The 15,517-nt window shown below is 32.6% G+C and overlaps 1 protein-coding gene across 4 annotated transcripts in view; it reads right to left on the bottom strand.

Annotated features, from left to right (window-relative positions):
- LOC129226583 (synaptopodin 2-like protein) overlaps window positions 1–15,517 on the bottom strand; it is a 178,717-nt gene that overhangs the window by 104,890 nt on the left and 58,310 nt on the right. The window contains exon 1 of one of the 4 annotated variants that reach the window (XM_054861203.1): window positions 7,561–7,812. The exons of the other annotated variants lie outside the window; for them this stretch is intronic. Within the exon in view, the coding sequence (XP_054717178.1) occupies window positions 7,561–7,706 (146 nt within the window). The 5' untranslated portion in view covers window positions 7,707–7,812. Of the gene's footprint in view, window positions 1–7,560; window positions 7,813–15,517 lie in introns of those variants that run through there. 4 annotated transcript variants of the gene reach the window in all.

The raw sequence follows: 15,517 nt of genomic DNA, 5'->3' as shown, positions 1-15,517 counted from the left end.
GAGGCAAAATATGACGTATTCTAACATGTAAGATTGAATAAGATCGGAGAAAAATGCGGAACAGCAAAAGACTCATTGCAAAGAAATTTCGTTTGAAAGAACATGAAAACCACGTTAAAAAACATGAACTGAACAAATCTTCAATTGCTAAACATTGTTGGGACACAGGGCGCAATTTTCTCTTTTCGGAAGCCAAGATCATTTGCAGACCTACAACAGTAGGTGAATTAGATTTTCTGGAATCCTTTTACTTTCATAAAAACTTAAATAATCTTTGCAATGAGTCTTTTGCTGTTCCGCATTTTTCTCCGATCATTCAATCTTACATGTTAGAATACGTCATATTTTGCCTCAGCACTCGCTAATAGCTGATTGGTCAATGTTTTTCCGGTTACGCATTTAAACTCTCCCTTGACCTTGATTCATCCATTTGTTCATTTCGCAATGAGGAAGGAGGCTATTGCCTCCGAAACATATCTGCCTTTTTAAAAACTTTTTATCCTTTTTGTGCTTTTAAACGTTGTTCCATTTTTATCTAATTCATAATACTGCCTTCTTTAAGCGTTATTTAGATGTTTACAGCCTGAAATCTTGTGTTATAACCTCTAAATCATTTTTGAACAATCTAATCTAATAATTTGAAGTTTGACACCCTCAGAGACCCCCCACACTTACCAATTGCTCGGTTCTAATCCAATAAATGACAGGGGTGTCAACTACTAAAGTTACAATGCGTCAACTACTGAATTATTCCCTCTTTCATATTTTAGATGCCTATAGCAAAAGAACATTTTTAGAAGGTATCGGGGAAAAAAAAGACAAAGGAAGGAAAAAATACTGTCCATCGTCTCAGAACAGCTGCGCCAAGAAAATTTAAGAAAGAAATTAGCAAAAAAGAAATAATAAGAAAAGAGAATTGTGAAACGTGCTGTCGAGCAATGGTGCTCACCCCCCTAAGAGCAAGGGCGCACCCCCTAAATATCACAAAGACCCCCCCTCAAAGTAAGAGTCCCCTTCCAAAAAGTGAAAGATATCCCTCAACCCCCCCCCCTTAAAATTTCAATGGCGCAGTCTGTGCTATGACACCCTCCCCCCTAGGTCGACACCACTGCTGCCAAGAATAAAAAAAACGAGACGCAAATGAAAAAGCGGAACTAGCAAACGTTCAACGTCGTAAGAAAAAGACTGGATAACGGGTGTATCGTTACGAAGACGGTTCTGACTGAAACACGGGGGAGATTCTACTTGACAGTGAAGACGAATCTAAACATGAGAGCAAAGAAGAAATACACACTAAAACCATCTTAGAAAGCCATCGGGAGAAGAGAAGGAAATCCTGTAGTCTTTTCCTACACGGAAGAGTTTTTTTTCAGGAGTTATAACCGATGTTTCAGAAACGACTGCTACAATTTCAGCAGTTGAAAAAAATCTGTGAGTCTTTGAAAATGGTCAGAAAAAGTGGTAAAATATGGAATACGAATGGGAAGCTTTATTGCTCCGTATAATTCAGTTTTTTAAAATGAGTTCGACGAAAAATGACTGCTCAGTCTCCGAACAATTAATAATAATAAAATAATAATAAATAATAGTTATAATAATAATAATCGGGATGATGATAACAATAACCATAACAATACTACTACTACTACTACTACTACTACTAATAATAATAATAATTATTATTATTATTATTATTAATATTATAATAGTAATAATAATAAGAAGAAGAAGAAGAAGAAAAGTTATAATATGATGACAATAATAACCATAATAAGAGTAACAGTTATAATAACAACAATCATAACAATAATGATGATAATAGTAGTATTAACAGTAAAAAAAATAATAATGAAAGTAATATCAATAACAATAATAACAATAACGAGAAGAAGAAGAAGAAATGTTATAATAATATTGATAATAATAATAATAATAATACAATAAAAGTAATAGTTATAATACTACTACTATTAATAATAATAACTAGTCGACCCGTGCGAAACTCCGCACTGTGCTTCGAATCGTTTCATAAAGCAATTCCCTCTTTAAAAATTTCAAAGAAAGAACATGATGAAGAAGAACCGAAAAAAAGTAAACGGAAAAAAGTAAGCGCACGAGAGAAGGCATGTAATTTGAAGCCATCAGTAAGAAAACCTCGTTAAATATAACGTTGTGATGATTTGATCATCGCTCACCTTTTGGTTGTACGTATTTTCAATGCAAACATAAATATCATTAAAAGTGCAGCTGAGTGACTCGTGAAAAAGCAGTAATTTTGCATGTGAAAAAACAGGTTGTGGCAAATACAGTCCTGCCCATGTGAGCATATGACGTAAAAGAAAGAAACATTAAAGAGATATTTATTGACACGGATTCGAACTGGCGCCATTCTGATTAACAGGACGACACTCCAACAAACCTAGCAATTGCGCCTTCCTTTTCGAATGCTATTCATTGAAGGAATGCGTAATAAAAAACAGCGAAAAAGCTTTTTTGCCGAAAAAAATTAAGATCATGCGTCTAAGTTTTGCCATTAGCCAGCATGATACGATTTAAAATTATTCGTAAAACATGGAATTTGATTAAAGAATGAGAAAGATCTCACGTAGCGATTGAAACAAACATTCTAGAGAAGTAATAAATTCGATTGAAAATAAGTGTTTTTATTTTTGAATATTGAACAATTTCCCATAGCAGGCTGCTTTAACCGTTAAGGCTTAAATGCTCGCACATGTTTTTCTTTTAATCGAACACTTAAAATTCAAAACCAAAACCAGTTGAACTGAGTCCTTTTTTTAAGTGTAATTTTTCGAACATAGACGAAATGCAATTTTTTTTTCAGCCGAAAGCAGAAGAGTAAAAAATGATTTCTTACTAATGAAGTTGATAATAATTTTAATGTTTTATATCGTATTCGAATAAATAATTAAAGGTTTACTGGGTGAAACTCGTAGTTTCAATTTCGCGTATTATTTTTTCATTTGTACAAAAGGTCGAAGAGTGCTATTAGAAAAATCTACATTTCAGCATACAATGAAAGTGTTTTTCTGCACAAAAAGGATTCCCTTGAGGTAAATCTGATACTTTTTTATGCTTCCATTATGCTTAGTGGTCTTAACGAAGTCAAAGCTTTAAAAAAAAGGAAGAACACCCTTCGTTGAACAGTCAACTTATCTGAATAATAACTGTAGCCTGCATAAAGGAGTCGAAACACCAAGTAGCATTCCCACTGTATTTATTTTATTACGTGTGTTATCTGTTGTATGTTATGAGTACATGTAATGCATAATATTAATGTAAATTTTCTATTATGTCGGACAGCCCGAGCTTGCCCGAAGTTCAGATAGTTTAGAGCAAAACGCTCTACCGAAAAACATCAATTTACCGAACAACAAAGTCCAGTGCTTTTAAGCTTTATTAAAAAAAAAAAAAAAAAAAAAAACACACACACACATACCCACACAGGTTAATTTTAATTTTTTTTTGTTGCCGAAAGCGACGCAAAAAATTGGAAAATTGTGTTAGAACTTTTCTTTAAAAAAAAATTTCATAAGAACTACAGGCTGCATCAAGGTTTTGTAGCAGCAAGGGGCGTTTCCGAAAACTTGATTTTTAGACTGCAACTTTTTTTTTCGTCATTAGCCGGCCTGATAAGTTTTAAAATGAAGGGATAATTTCTTCAAGGGATAAGAAAGATCTCGCATACTGACAGAAAAATAATTCACAGAAATAATATATCAAATAAGATATTGAAGAGACGTGTTTTTATTTTTGAAATTTTTTACAATTATTTATCACAGGCTGCTTGAACCGTTATGGCTTAGATAGCAGCACGTGTTCATCATTTAATAGCACGGTTTAAATACAAAATAATTTGAACTAAGTTATTTTTTAAGCGTAGCTTTTCGAATGTAGTAAAAATGTGATAGGCTTTTTTTTTTTTTTTTTTTTGCAAAAAGAAGAAAATATATGTTTTACCCTTCAAATTGAGGCAGTAATTTTTTCATTTGTACAAAGAGTAAAAAACTCATTAGAAGAATCTATATTTCAATATACGATTTTTTTTTTCTGAACAAAAACAATTCCATTGAAGTCCGAAATCTTAAACCTGATACTTATATTTTCGCTTACATTATGCTTTAATTTTCTTACCGGAGCCAAAGTTTAGAAAAAAAAAAGAAAAAAAGAAAAAAAAGCCTTACAATTAAGAATCAATATAGTTCCATGTTGCATCAAGTTTTCATAACAGTTTGGAGCGTTTCCATCTCATCTATTTCCTCATATTTGTTATTCATTGTTATTAAGTACTCATGTAATGCGCGATATTTCTCTAATTTTTTGATGCAGATGTTCCGGACATGGGCCCAAACACTCATTCCCCTGGTTACCAGTCGAACGCTCTGCCAATCGAGCTCTTCAGCTCTGTAGGTCACAGTGCAAGTTAAAGTTATAAATTTAACCGAAAACCTCATTCTGATTTTTTAAAACAGGTTTTCTGAAAAAAAAAAAAAACAATTTTTAGACCGTGGGTCTATTTTTCGTCTGTTGCCTGCACGATAAGCTTTAAAATAAGGTATAAATCAAAGAAATCGATCAAGAATTGAGGAAGATCTCGCGAAGAAACAAAAAACAGGCTACAGAAATAATATTCGTACAGTAAAACCTGTAAAGTTGACCACCCTTGTAAATTGACCACCTGTCTATGTTGACCGCTTTTGTCAGGAACGGAATTAGTCCTATCTCATATAATAAAGGAAAACCTCTGTAACTTGACCACCTCTCTATCTTGACCACCTGTCTATCTTGACCACTAATGTACGCCAAATTTGGTTTGAAGTATTGTAAAAACCCCTTTGTAAGTTGACCACTTGGTTTATTTTTTTGAACTTTCTTCAGCAAATTATTTATTTATTATTATTATTATTATTTGATAGCTTTCCAAAAATATTTTTAATGCTTTGATGAGAGACTAGCATTTTACTAACTAAACAGCAGCATAAAGCTTATGCTGCTCTTTATTCTCCAAACTTGTTTTCATTTGTTGTTCTGTTTGAGATAGCTTTTTGTACTCTGTTCAATGAAAATAGGTAACAGTAGAAAAGTTCTAAGTCTTTTCTTTCAGTTGCAATATCTTGTGCAACACAGGAATTGTGCTAAAAAGAGCAGGCCAGGATCTATACATTTTGGGCCATCCTGCAACAAGATATGTAGGGCCCCTCCCTAGTGGCCAGCAGTGTCTATTTGTAAAGTGAATAAGTCTTAGTGCTAGTTTTTTTTCTATTTTTTCTTCAATTTCTAGGGCAGTTAGCGCCTTTAAGGACGCGGGCCCCTCGCTCTGCTGGTACGCAGATATATGCCTGCTGAGTAAAGTTACATGTTTCTGGTGCAAGGGATTAAAAGATAGGACATTTTAATTTTGCCTTTATGAACTGGGAGAGTCGCTCTTATTGCTCTTTGTGCTATAAGTTGTACAAAAAAGGCTTGAAAAAGAAAGTTAGTTGAGCTTGAGATTAATACAAAGTATGAAATATTATATTAAAATTAATTGAAAATGGAGAAAGCCAGGGAAAATTAGCCGGCACATATGGAATTTCTAAAACTACAGTGTCTAATATAATTAAAAACAAGGAAAAAAATAACAAAATTATTTAAATAGTATTTTTAATTATTGTTTCACTTTCAATAATGTTAAACAAGGAAAGTGAGTTGAACAGAAAGAATAAGGGTGAATTACTCAAAAAATGAATACATGGTGCCAGGAATGACAAAAAAAAAAAATCATTACCGCCCTTTATAAGTTGACCACCTGTCTAAGTTGACCACCAAAGTACTGCACCGCGAGTGGTCAACTTACACAGGTTTCACTGTATAAGGATAATAATAAGAGTAAAAGTTATAATAAAACCATTATAACAATAATGACGATAATAATAATAATAATAATAATGAAAGTAATATTAATAACAATATTAACAATAACGAGAAGAAGAAGAAGAAGAAGAAAAGTTAGAATAATGGTGACAATAATAATAATAATAGTAATGATAATAATACTACTACTACTACTACTAATAATAATAATAATACAATAAAAGTAATAGTTATAGTACTACTACTGCTACTAATAATAATAATAATGATAATAAAAAAAGTAATAGTAATAGTACTGCTACTAATAATAAAAACAGTAATAACAGCAATAATAATAATAATAATAAAAATAACAGTAACACTACTACTAACAATAATAATAGTAATAATAATAATAAGGAGAAGAAGAAGAAGGAAAGTAAAAAAAAATATATTAATAATAATAATTAAAATAATAATAATAACAATAAAAGTAATAGTTATAGTACTAGTACTAATAACAATAACAATAATAATAATAGTAACAACAATAAAAGTAATAGTTATAGTACTAATACTAATAACAACGACAATAATAATAATAGTAATAACAATAAAAGTAATATTTATAGTACTAATACTAATAACAACAACAATAATAATAAAAAAAATAATAATAATAATTTTTCTTGCAAAAGTAATAGTAATAGTACTACTACTGATAATGATAAAAGTAATTACAATAATAGTAATAATAAAAGTAACAGTAATAGCACTAATACTGCTGTTAACAATAGTGATAATAATATTAATAATAGCAATAATAATAGTAATAATAATAAAAGTAATAGTAATAGTACTACTACTACTACTAATAATAATAAATAATAGTAATAATAATAATAATAAAAGTAATACTACTACTACTACTACTACTACTACTAATAATAATAATAATAATGATAAATAATAATAATAATTATTATTATTACTATTATTATTTTTATTATTATTATATTTACAACAATAATAGTAATGATAGTAATAATGAAAGTAAAAATAATTTCAGCAGATAATTTGAGCTGAACAGCACATAATTTTTGCAATATCAGCACATTAATTGATTTCAAACTTGCATCCGATTTTCAAATTGTTAATGGAAAATTGTAAACAGTAGCGCAACCAGCATTTTCTCCATCAAGGAAGGGGTTGAGTTGCCAGCTGTGTATCCCAACGTACATGCGTAAACATGAGAATCGACAATACGTTTGAAAACCAATGGTCTTTTAGAGTGCGATGCCACCCCAAAAATATCTCCATGGGTAAAACTTTTAACATTATTTTTTAATGTAAAATTTTTTAAACTCTTTTCTCCTAAACGCCTTTCTTACAATTTTTTTAGAAATAAATAAATAAATAAATAAAAACCAATCCTAACACGCTTAAATAAAAACTTTTCCTTATCCTTCAATTATTTATCCGATTAAATTCCACACCAGCTGAAAAGGATTCCATTTCATAAGAAGTACGCAATGCTGAAATTCTAAACAATTGAGAAACAATTTTGGGATCATTCACAAAAACTGATGAAAGTCGGCAAAATAGTCGAGTAAATATACTTTGATTTTTTATACTACTCTTTACGACGCCCAAAACATCTACTACAAAAATTCATGTAATGACAGATATTCGTTCAAAGTTTTGCCATACCTGTGTTTGTCTGGCACCTTTCGCTTTCTTTTGGGCGTTACCAGCATTACTAGGACATCTTTGAGTGTTGCCAACTCCTTGCGAAATACTGCCAAGGTCAATAGAACTAGTATCACACAGACGATCGCTTTCAAAACTTCTTCCATCCTAGATTTAACCTAGGTTCTCGAGTGTACTAGAAAAATCCTTACATGACTTAAAACACCTTGCAAGCAGACTGATGTAAGTGGAACTAGCAAAGTTTTTTTTTTCTTCCTTTCATCATCTCTTTCTCTTTTTATTCGTCTAATGCCAAGTATTCTTAACCCTTCTTCAGTAGCTAAGTTTGGAAAGTAGAGAAGGGGGAAAATGCAGGGAAAAAGTCCTGAGAATGATAATTAAAGTAGGGGAAAGTAAACAAACGAACGAAAGATCAAGCAGGTTGGTGGATGTATTTGTTTACTTAACGTAGCAAAATATAGTGCTTTTGATGAAACATAACATGACTTTTCAATGGTTTTGGTAAAATGTATATTTCTGGACCAACTAAATGAAGTATTTATTTGTTAAAGAAAGTGTTTAAGTTGTTTTGTCTACTGATATAAACAGAAGAGCTATGCTAAAAATGGTTCCCAGCAGAGCTAACTTTTTACCAAAAGAAGTGCAGGAGCTTTATATTTACAACTTTTTTTACGCTTAAATAGACTGAATTTGGCCTAAAATTTAGAAATTTGCATAAAATAAAATAGAGGTGCAGGAGCTATTAAAAAAAAAAGGCATCAGTCGAGCTTATTACAAATTAAGGGAAAACATTTCCAAGGAACAAGTGAAGCCTTTCGAAGTAAAGGTGTGTAAGAGCCAAAGTTAAAACTTTGGATACAACTAGTACAAATGGAAGTCAAAACACTTATCTGTTTTGGGAAAAAGATGGTAAGTGCAGCCGTTGCAAGTGCTGCTGCACACAATGCCGACAAGAGTCAAGATGGGCCCTTAGTAAGCTTGATTGCCGCGCCCCTCTTCACCCTTTAAATTTGTTAATTTTCCACTGCTACGACTCCGAGCCGTGTCCCTCAAGGGACGGGCACCTAGTTTCCGACTAGGCTGACATGGCCTCTTGTGGGCCCTGACTGTATATCATGATGAAGATAAGTTTGTGAAAAAACGCTTGCCAAAGAGATGACCGGAGAGTGCAGAAAATGTTTTATTTTCACTCCAAAAGCTTGATATTTTGCTTTGCAAACATTTGCAGGAAAAAGGGCAAAGTGTTAACTTTTGATTTAAAAAAAAAAATTCCCTTATTTAGCCCCACGCTTGGAAACTTATCTTTATCTTTACTAATATAAAGTTGAAAGTCTATCTGTCTGGATATCTGGATCTCTGTCTGTCTGTGACGCGCATAGCGCCTAGACCGTTCGGCCGATTTTCATGAAATTTGGCACAAAGTTAGCTTTTAGCATGAGGGTGTGCACCTTGAAGCGATTTTTCGAAAATTCGATTTTGTTATTTTTCTATTCCAATTTTAAGAAAATTTTACCGAGCAAATTATCACAACGTGGAAGAGTAAATTAACAAAATTATCATAACGTGGAACCGTAACATTGGCGAGCAAATGAACATAGCAAATTGGCGAGAAATTCGTCATCTATTATTTGTAAATATACAGGCGAACCAAATGACCTTTTAATTTTCAACTACGGTCAAAGCTGTGCGGGTACCACTGGTTAAAAATAAAAGTAAAGTCATCCCACACAGAACATAAAATGAAAATGGCGAAGCAGAAGAAGCAATACTAAGAAAGTTTGGCACATTCAATAAAATTCTGAATGCTTTACATACTTTTCTGTTAAGAGAGAGGAGTGGTTTGCTTTGTAAAGATATGAAATATCTCGTAAAAGACACTTTAATAATTTAATTAATAATATCAGTGAAAACGTTATTTTGATACTTTCTTTTTTTTTTTTGTTTTTTGTAATTTTCTTCTTAAATTAAGGGCTAATGGAACTCCCATTTTCGTATTCGGACGTCTCACTTGTTTAGACCTAATAATGCACAAAGAAAAAGCGCTACACAAGTTCATTTTCAAGTAAAATTTCTTCTTTTCTTTTCTTTCTTTCTGCTCCTTTTCTTTCTTTCTTTCTTTTTTTTTTTTGGAATTATAAAATTGATAATTACGTTTTACGAAAAATATCTACGAGTAAATGAAGATCATTTCTGAACTATGCACTAATTAACGCATACGAATCAAGTAACGAAATTTGAACTACAGAGCTACCACCGGTTAGTGTACTTTAAAGTTCTTAAACAAAAGGACGGCAGAAGGTTGGGAATAGCTCACCTTAATAAATAAAAAAATATTCTTGCTCTTTATAGTTAAAATAAATGCGATAAAATTTGAAAAAAAAAAAAAGGAAAAAAAATCTTGACGAGTGAATATTCTAGTGTGACGTGAAAAGGTTTTTGTACATCAAAATAAAAGTTCTTTTTTTAAAGTAACATTTATAAGATTAGTAAAATTAATAATTCCTACTTTCAACAAGAACTTTCTTTTTGGGTATTTGTTCACTGAATATAAATAACTAGGAATTTTAAAATGTATCATCAGAATTCGAGGATTCAATTTTTAAAACAGTTAAAAGGTTACGAAATTTTAATTCCGTACAAATAATAATGTAGGCTATACCAGCGTTTATTAATTTCTTTTTTTTTAGTGGAACCTATTTTTTAATGCTCACTTTTTCGTAGAACCGCTGATTTTTCGTCACCAATTTTCAGTGGCGCACAATTTTCAGTGGATTATGTTTCGGCCGGCCCAGGTTCAAACCTCAGACATTAACTATTCGTATTTGTCATTAAATAGCTATTAAATGTATTTGACAAACGATCATGCTAATTATTGATAACTGCTAGTTATTATTTATTATTGTAAAATACCACTACATACACTGCTATTTATATTTTTTAAAAGGGACAAATAGCTTCAGAATTTATGAATAAGTCTTTGATAAAAAACATTCTTCATTAGGAAAAGAAATAGTCATGTTTTTTACTTGTAAGCAATAGTATTAATAATTCACTTAAATGTACACGGAAAAAGTTTTTAAACTTTTAAAATAAAAATGTCTTTAATTTTTCAACATTTTTTTAGTTATTTACTAGTGGCAACCGCACGACTTTGCCCGTAGTGGAAAATTGAAAGGTCTTTTGGGTCTCCTGTATATTAACAAATAATGTATGATGAGTTTCTTGCCAGTTGGCTTGCCCATGTTACGATTCCACGTTATGATAACGTGGTAATTTACTCGTCCATCTTATGATAATTTTGCTCAGGAAAATGTTCTTAAAATCGGAATAGAAAACGAACAAAATAGAATTTTCGAAAAATCGCTTCGAGGTGCACACCCCCATACTACAAACTAACTTTGTGCCGAATTTCATGAAAATCGGCAGAACGGTATAGGCGCTATGCGCGTCACAGAGATCCTGACAAACGGACAGAGACCCGGACAGAGAGATTTTCAGCTTTATTATTAGTAAAGATAAATCATGAACTTAGTAAATGTTACTATGTGTTAACGTCAGAGTTAGAGCGTTTAGATGCCCTTGATGCCCCAGTGCTGCTCCTTAAAATGGTCCTTACTCGTTAAATGTTGAAATTGTCCTTTCAACTGCTGTCAGAGATACAGGGTGAGTAGCTGGTATCAAGAGCAGAATATATGAAATTCACGACAAAAATCGTAATTTATGGTGTGCACTTCCAAAATTTTCTCAGTATTGAAATCACTTTTAAAATATCTTTGGCGATATTAGGGGATCAGAAGTTTCTCCCGGAAATTTTTCGAAATAGAAGTTTTTAAAACGTAATTTTAGCCTATCTTTGGAGATGAGAAGGCGGAAAGATGTGTTTTGGGAAAAATTGTGCAGTTGAAATCTAGAAGATACAACATTTGATAGTCTAAAATTTGCATTCTTTTGAGCTACAAATAAAATTATTCCCATAGTGACTAACCCTGATGGGTAGTAACAGAAATAATATTGATAATTAGTAGTATACGATAGTAAAAATAAATTTATTTTTAATTTTCAAAAAGCGTTAGTTTTATCGATTTTTTAAAGAACAAATTTGAAGGTTATGAAAAGAAAACCTGCAAGTCTCATGGAACCCTTGAGAGAGCTCCGTGGAACCCTGGGGTTCGCGGAACACAATTTAAGAAACGCTGAGCCATACGTTAAAAAAAATCGTTTGTCATATTAAAACCGATTTTTTTTCTTGTTTATCAATATTGGCAAGACAGTGGGACGATTATGAAAGATGATTCAAACAAGAATAATTACGTTAGTTTTTCCTTTGCTTTATAAGGGCGTTTCTAGCTGAAGTTTAATACGCAGTAATATGTAAATGTGAAACCTCCGCTCGAATCCACGATTTTGACAACAACCTTGCAAGATTCATTAACTTTCCGCTTAACTTTAAATGTGCATTTTTCTCTTAAAACATAAAACATTAACAACTATTTAGGGCATTTTCAGAAACACTATATAAATGAACTATTCAGATGTTTAGAATATTTTACTTATTTTTTTACTTCAGTTATTAAGTAAATCAATTACATTTTTGAGATTGTACTGTTATGTAATCACTTGTGGTTATGACAGAAAATATCAAGATAACTAATAAAGTATCGGTTCTTTTGATACCATAGCCGGGGCCAAAACTAACCCGGCAGCTTCGTAATACTGTGATTAGGCTCTGCGTAGCTTTCACAATGCTGACAGGTTAGGTTTTCCCTTACTACTGTAGGAGGCTGAAGAGCTGTCTTTCTTGCTTTGAAAAGAATTGCTTTGCGCAAGAATCATGCAAATCTGATTAGTTCGATTTCTAATCGACTAAATATTTATTTGGTGTTTCTTTTGATCAAATATATTCTTGGTATTCTTCGTTATCAGATGTGATTGGTTTGATATTTAATCGGACAAGAATCCTCATACAAATAATAGCCAAAATCACTAATCGAGCAACGCTCTGACGTCACCAACAGTGAAACTCAAGTCATAGCATTCGGGACGGCATTATTTCATTGCTGAAGCCCCAAAAATTCAGTGATTTATTTATAATTTGATAATATGTTTTGACAATGTTTGACATGCAGGGAAATGTTTTATTTTAACAAGGCTGAACTAGACTCCAGTACCTAACTGTTTTACTGGTAAGACTATAATTTTAGGAGAATGAAGGAACGTAAAAATGGTCAGCAATGAACGCTTACTACTGGAGTTTAATGTTCATCCACTGGAGTTGGGGTTAAAATTTCAACTGTCAAAATATCACCAAACAGGCAACTGCTTCCCTCAAATGTAGAAGCAATTTTCACCCGTCATACCTTGACGGGAGATTTTCTAATTTATCCATAGTTTCTTTAATTAAATATTTTATTCCTGTTTAGCCGCGTATTTACTTAGTAAATGTTAGTGTCATTCGCTGGAACTATTTTAGATTTAGTTTGCTTTCCAGGGCTGCGAAGTCGGAGGGAAAATGACCGAATATGACTCCGGAAATTTTAGAACCTTTGACTCCGAATCTTTTACCGAAAATGAGCCCGACTCCGACACCGCAAGCACTGACAGAGTTGCGGACTTTGAGGGAAAGTGACTGACTCCGTCTTGGAACTTTAAACCATCGACTCCCAACTCCGACTCTTTTGCCCCAAAACAAGTTCGATTCCGGCTCTGAATCTGACTCCGCAACCCTGCTATTTGCTTCAAACCTATTCCAAAAAAAAAAAAAAAGTCATGCCTTCGAAATGAACTGCGTCATTATGATTTTTCTCCCCTTCTTATTTTACACACTAGAATGGAAACGTGGGGAAGAATAGGGAAAATAAAGGGATTAAAGTTGCCCCCCCCCCCCCCAAGATCATAGAACCGTTTATATTTTTATTATTTCCTCCACTTTCCTTGAGAGGAAATACTTGACTACCACTCAGCTCAGCGTCATTGCCTGTCTATTATTGCTCCACTCCTTTCTCTTGTAAGCTCAATAGATGTTCAGATAAATTGTCGCTCGACGTAATCGGCGAAAATATCCTTCCCGGAATCGCTTTAAAAGAAATTTTGTGGGATCTTTTCTAGGATAATTCACAGCCATATCAAACTAAAACAATAGTTTTCAACCGTTATATATATATATACTAGTGGTACCCGCACGGCTTTGCCCGTAATAGAAAAATTAAAAGATCTTTTGGTTCGCCTGTGTATTTACAAATAATGTACGGTGAATTTTCTCGCCAATTGGCTTGTACCCATGTTACGGTTCCACGTTATGATAATTTCGTATCTCGCCAATCGGCTTGTGCCCACGTTACGGTTCCACGATATGATAATTTCGTAATTTACTCTTCCATCTTATGATAGTTTTGTTCTTAAAATTGGAATAGAAAAAGAACCACATCGAATTTTCAAAAAATCGCTTCGAGGTGCACACCCCCATGCTACAAACTAACTTTGTGCCAAATTTCATGAAAATCGGCCGAACGGTCTAGGCGCTATGCGTGTCACAGAGACCCAGACATCCTACAGACATCCAGACATAATCCAGACAGAGAGACTTTCAGCTTTATTATTAGTAAAGATATATAATGTTCACCGGATCGTTCTGTCCGTTTTTGAAGAGAGACAATCAGTGACTGAAAGGGGAGTCAGTACTCTGTATGCACGTGATTTTAGCTTTCTAAACTTTGTTCCTTTTTCTCATAAAGTTTCAACTATAGAAACAGGCCCAGATCTATGTACCCGCAGTGCGGGTGGGCTCACGTCCTTAAGGGGCTCAATGGTTCAAGAAATTGAAACAAAAAATTGGAAATACTAGCATTAAGACATATCATCGCCTCAGAGCAATAGTCGGATATCTTAGTGTTATTTCTGGGATATCTTAGTGTTGCTCTGAGGCGACGATATTAACATTGCAAATATACACTGCTGGCCTCTTCGGAGAAGCCCTATAAATTTTATTGCAGATGGCCCAAAATTCATTGATCCAGGTCAGTGTAGAAACTTACTATTTTCCCAGTGTTTTCAAGAGATGTAAATTTTTAAGGCATTTCCCCCCTCCCCCCTTCCCCCATAGTTTATTAATTTTTAACCAATAGTCACTTTTTCAAAGAAAAATAAACAATTTTTGAACATAAAAAAGTCGTAAAGGAAAAAGTGCTAAACTTAAAGCAAAATTTTCACTTCTGTGTAAAAATGAACATATAAATAAAATGCGGTGAAAATTTCGAAATAATATGTAAAGTAGTTTTCTAGAAAAGGAACATGAGTTTTTAACACTGACGTTTTGGGAAAATCGCATTTGAAAGTAAAATTGACGTATATTTTGATACATTTCAGCCCCATTGATATTTAAATTTAGTAACTTATAATCTACAAAGAAACATGAATTTGGCGTAGTTTGAAAGATCTTAATCTGAATATTTTGAATAGGTATATATAAACGGATTTTTATTTTTTTTTTTTTTTTTTTTTTTTTTTAATTAAGGCTTAGGGTATTAACTTCTTTTACAGCATTTAACAATGTATACTGTACTTTTAAATTTTCCCCGTTTTTATTACTTTTTGCTAGCATAATGTCAAGTTGAAAATCCTATTTTCGAGAAACGCAGTTTTTGGAGTCCAAGAATACTGTTTCTATTTCGTTTTGGAATTTTTTACGTAACGAACACATTTGTAAATAGGGGAAAAAATGGATGTCGAAAACTGGAAGATGTGGAGGATGCGAAAGATTTTTCCATCCTTGCCTTACGATTTCTGAAGAGTCTCCTAGCTTGCACGTGAAGATAAATGCAAGTAACTAAAAGTAAAAATTTTAAAACCCCCGACTGAGTCGCAAATGTAGAACCACAAGGGAAATTAAAAATCCTTTCAAAAGCCTTATACTATTAAAAATCAATTATACAAGTATTTTATTTGATAATAAATAGAAACT

The sequence above is a fragment of the Uloborus diversus genome, chromosome 7 (genome assembly GCF_026930045.1).
Source record: "Uloborus diversus isolate 005 chromosome 7, Udiv.v.3.1, whole genome shotgun sequence".
Classification (NCBI taxonomy): Eukaryota; Metazoa; Arthropoda; class Arachnida; order Araneae; family Uloboridae; genus Uloborus; species Uloborus diversus.
Note: the sequence above shows the minus strand (reverse complement) of the source record. Positions and strands in the feature narration are given on the sequence as shown.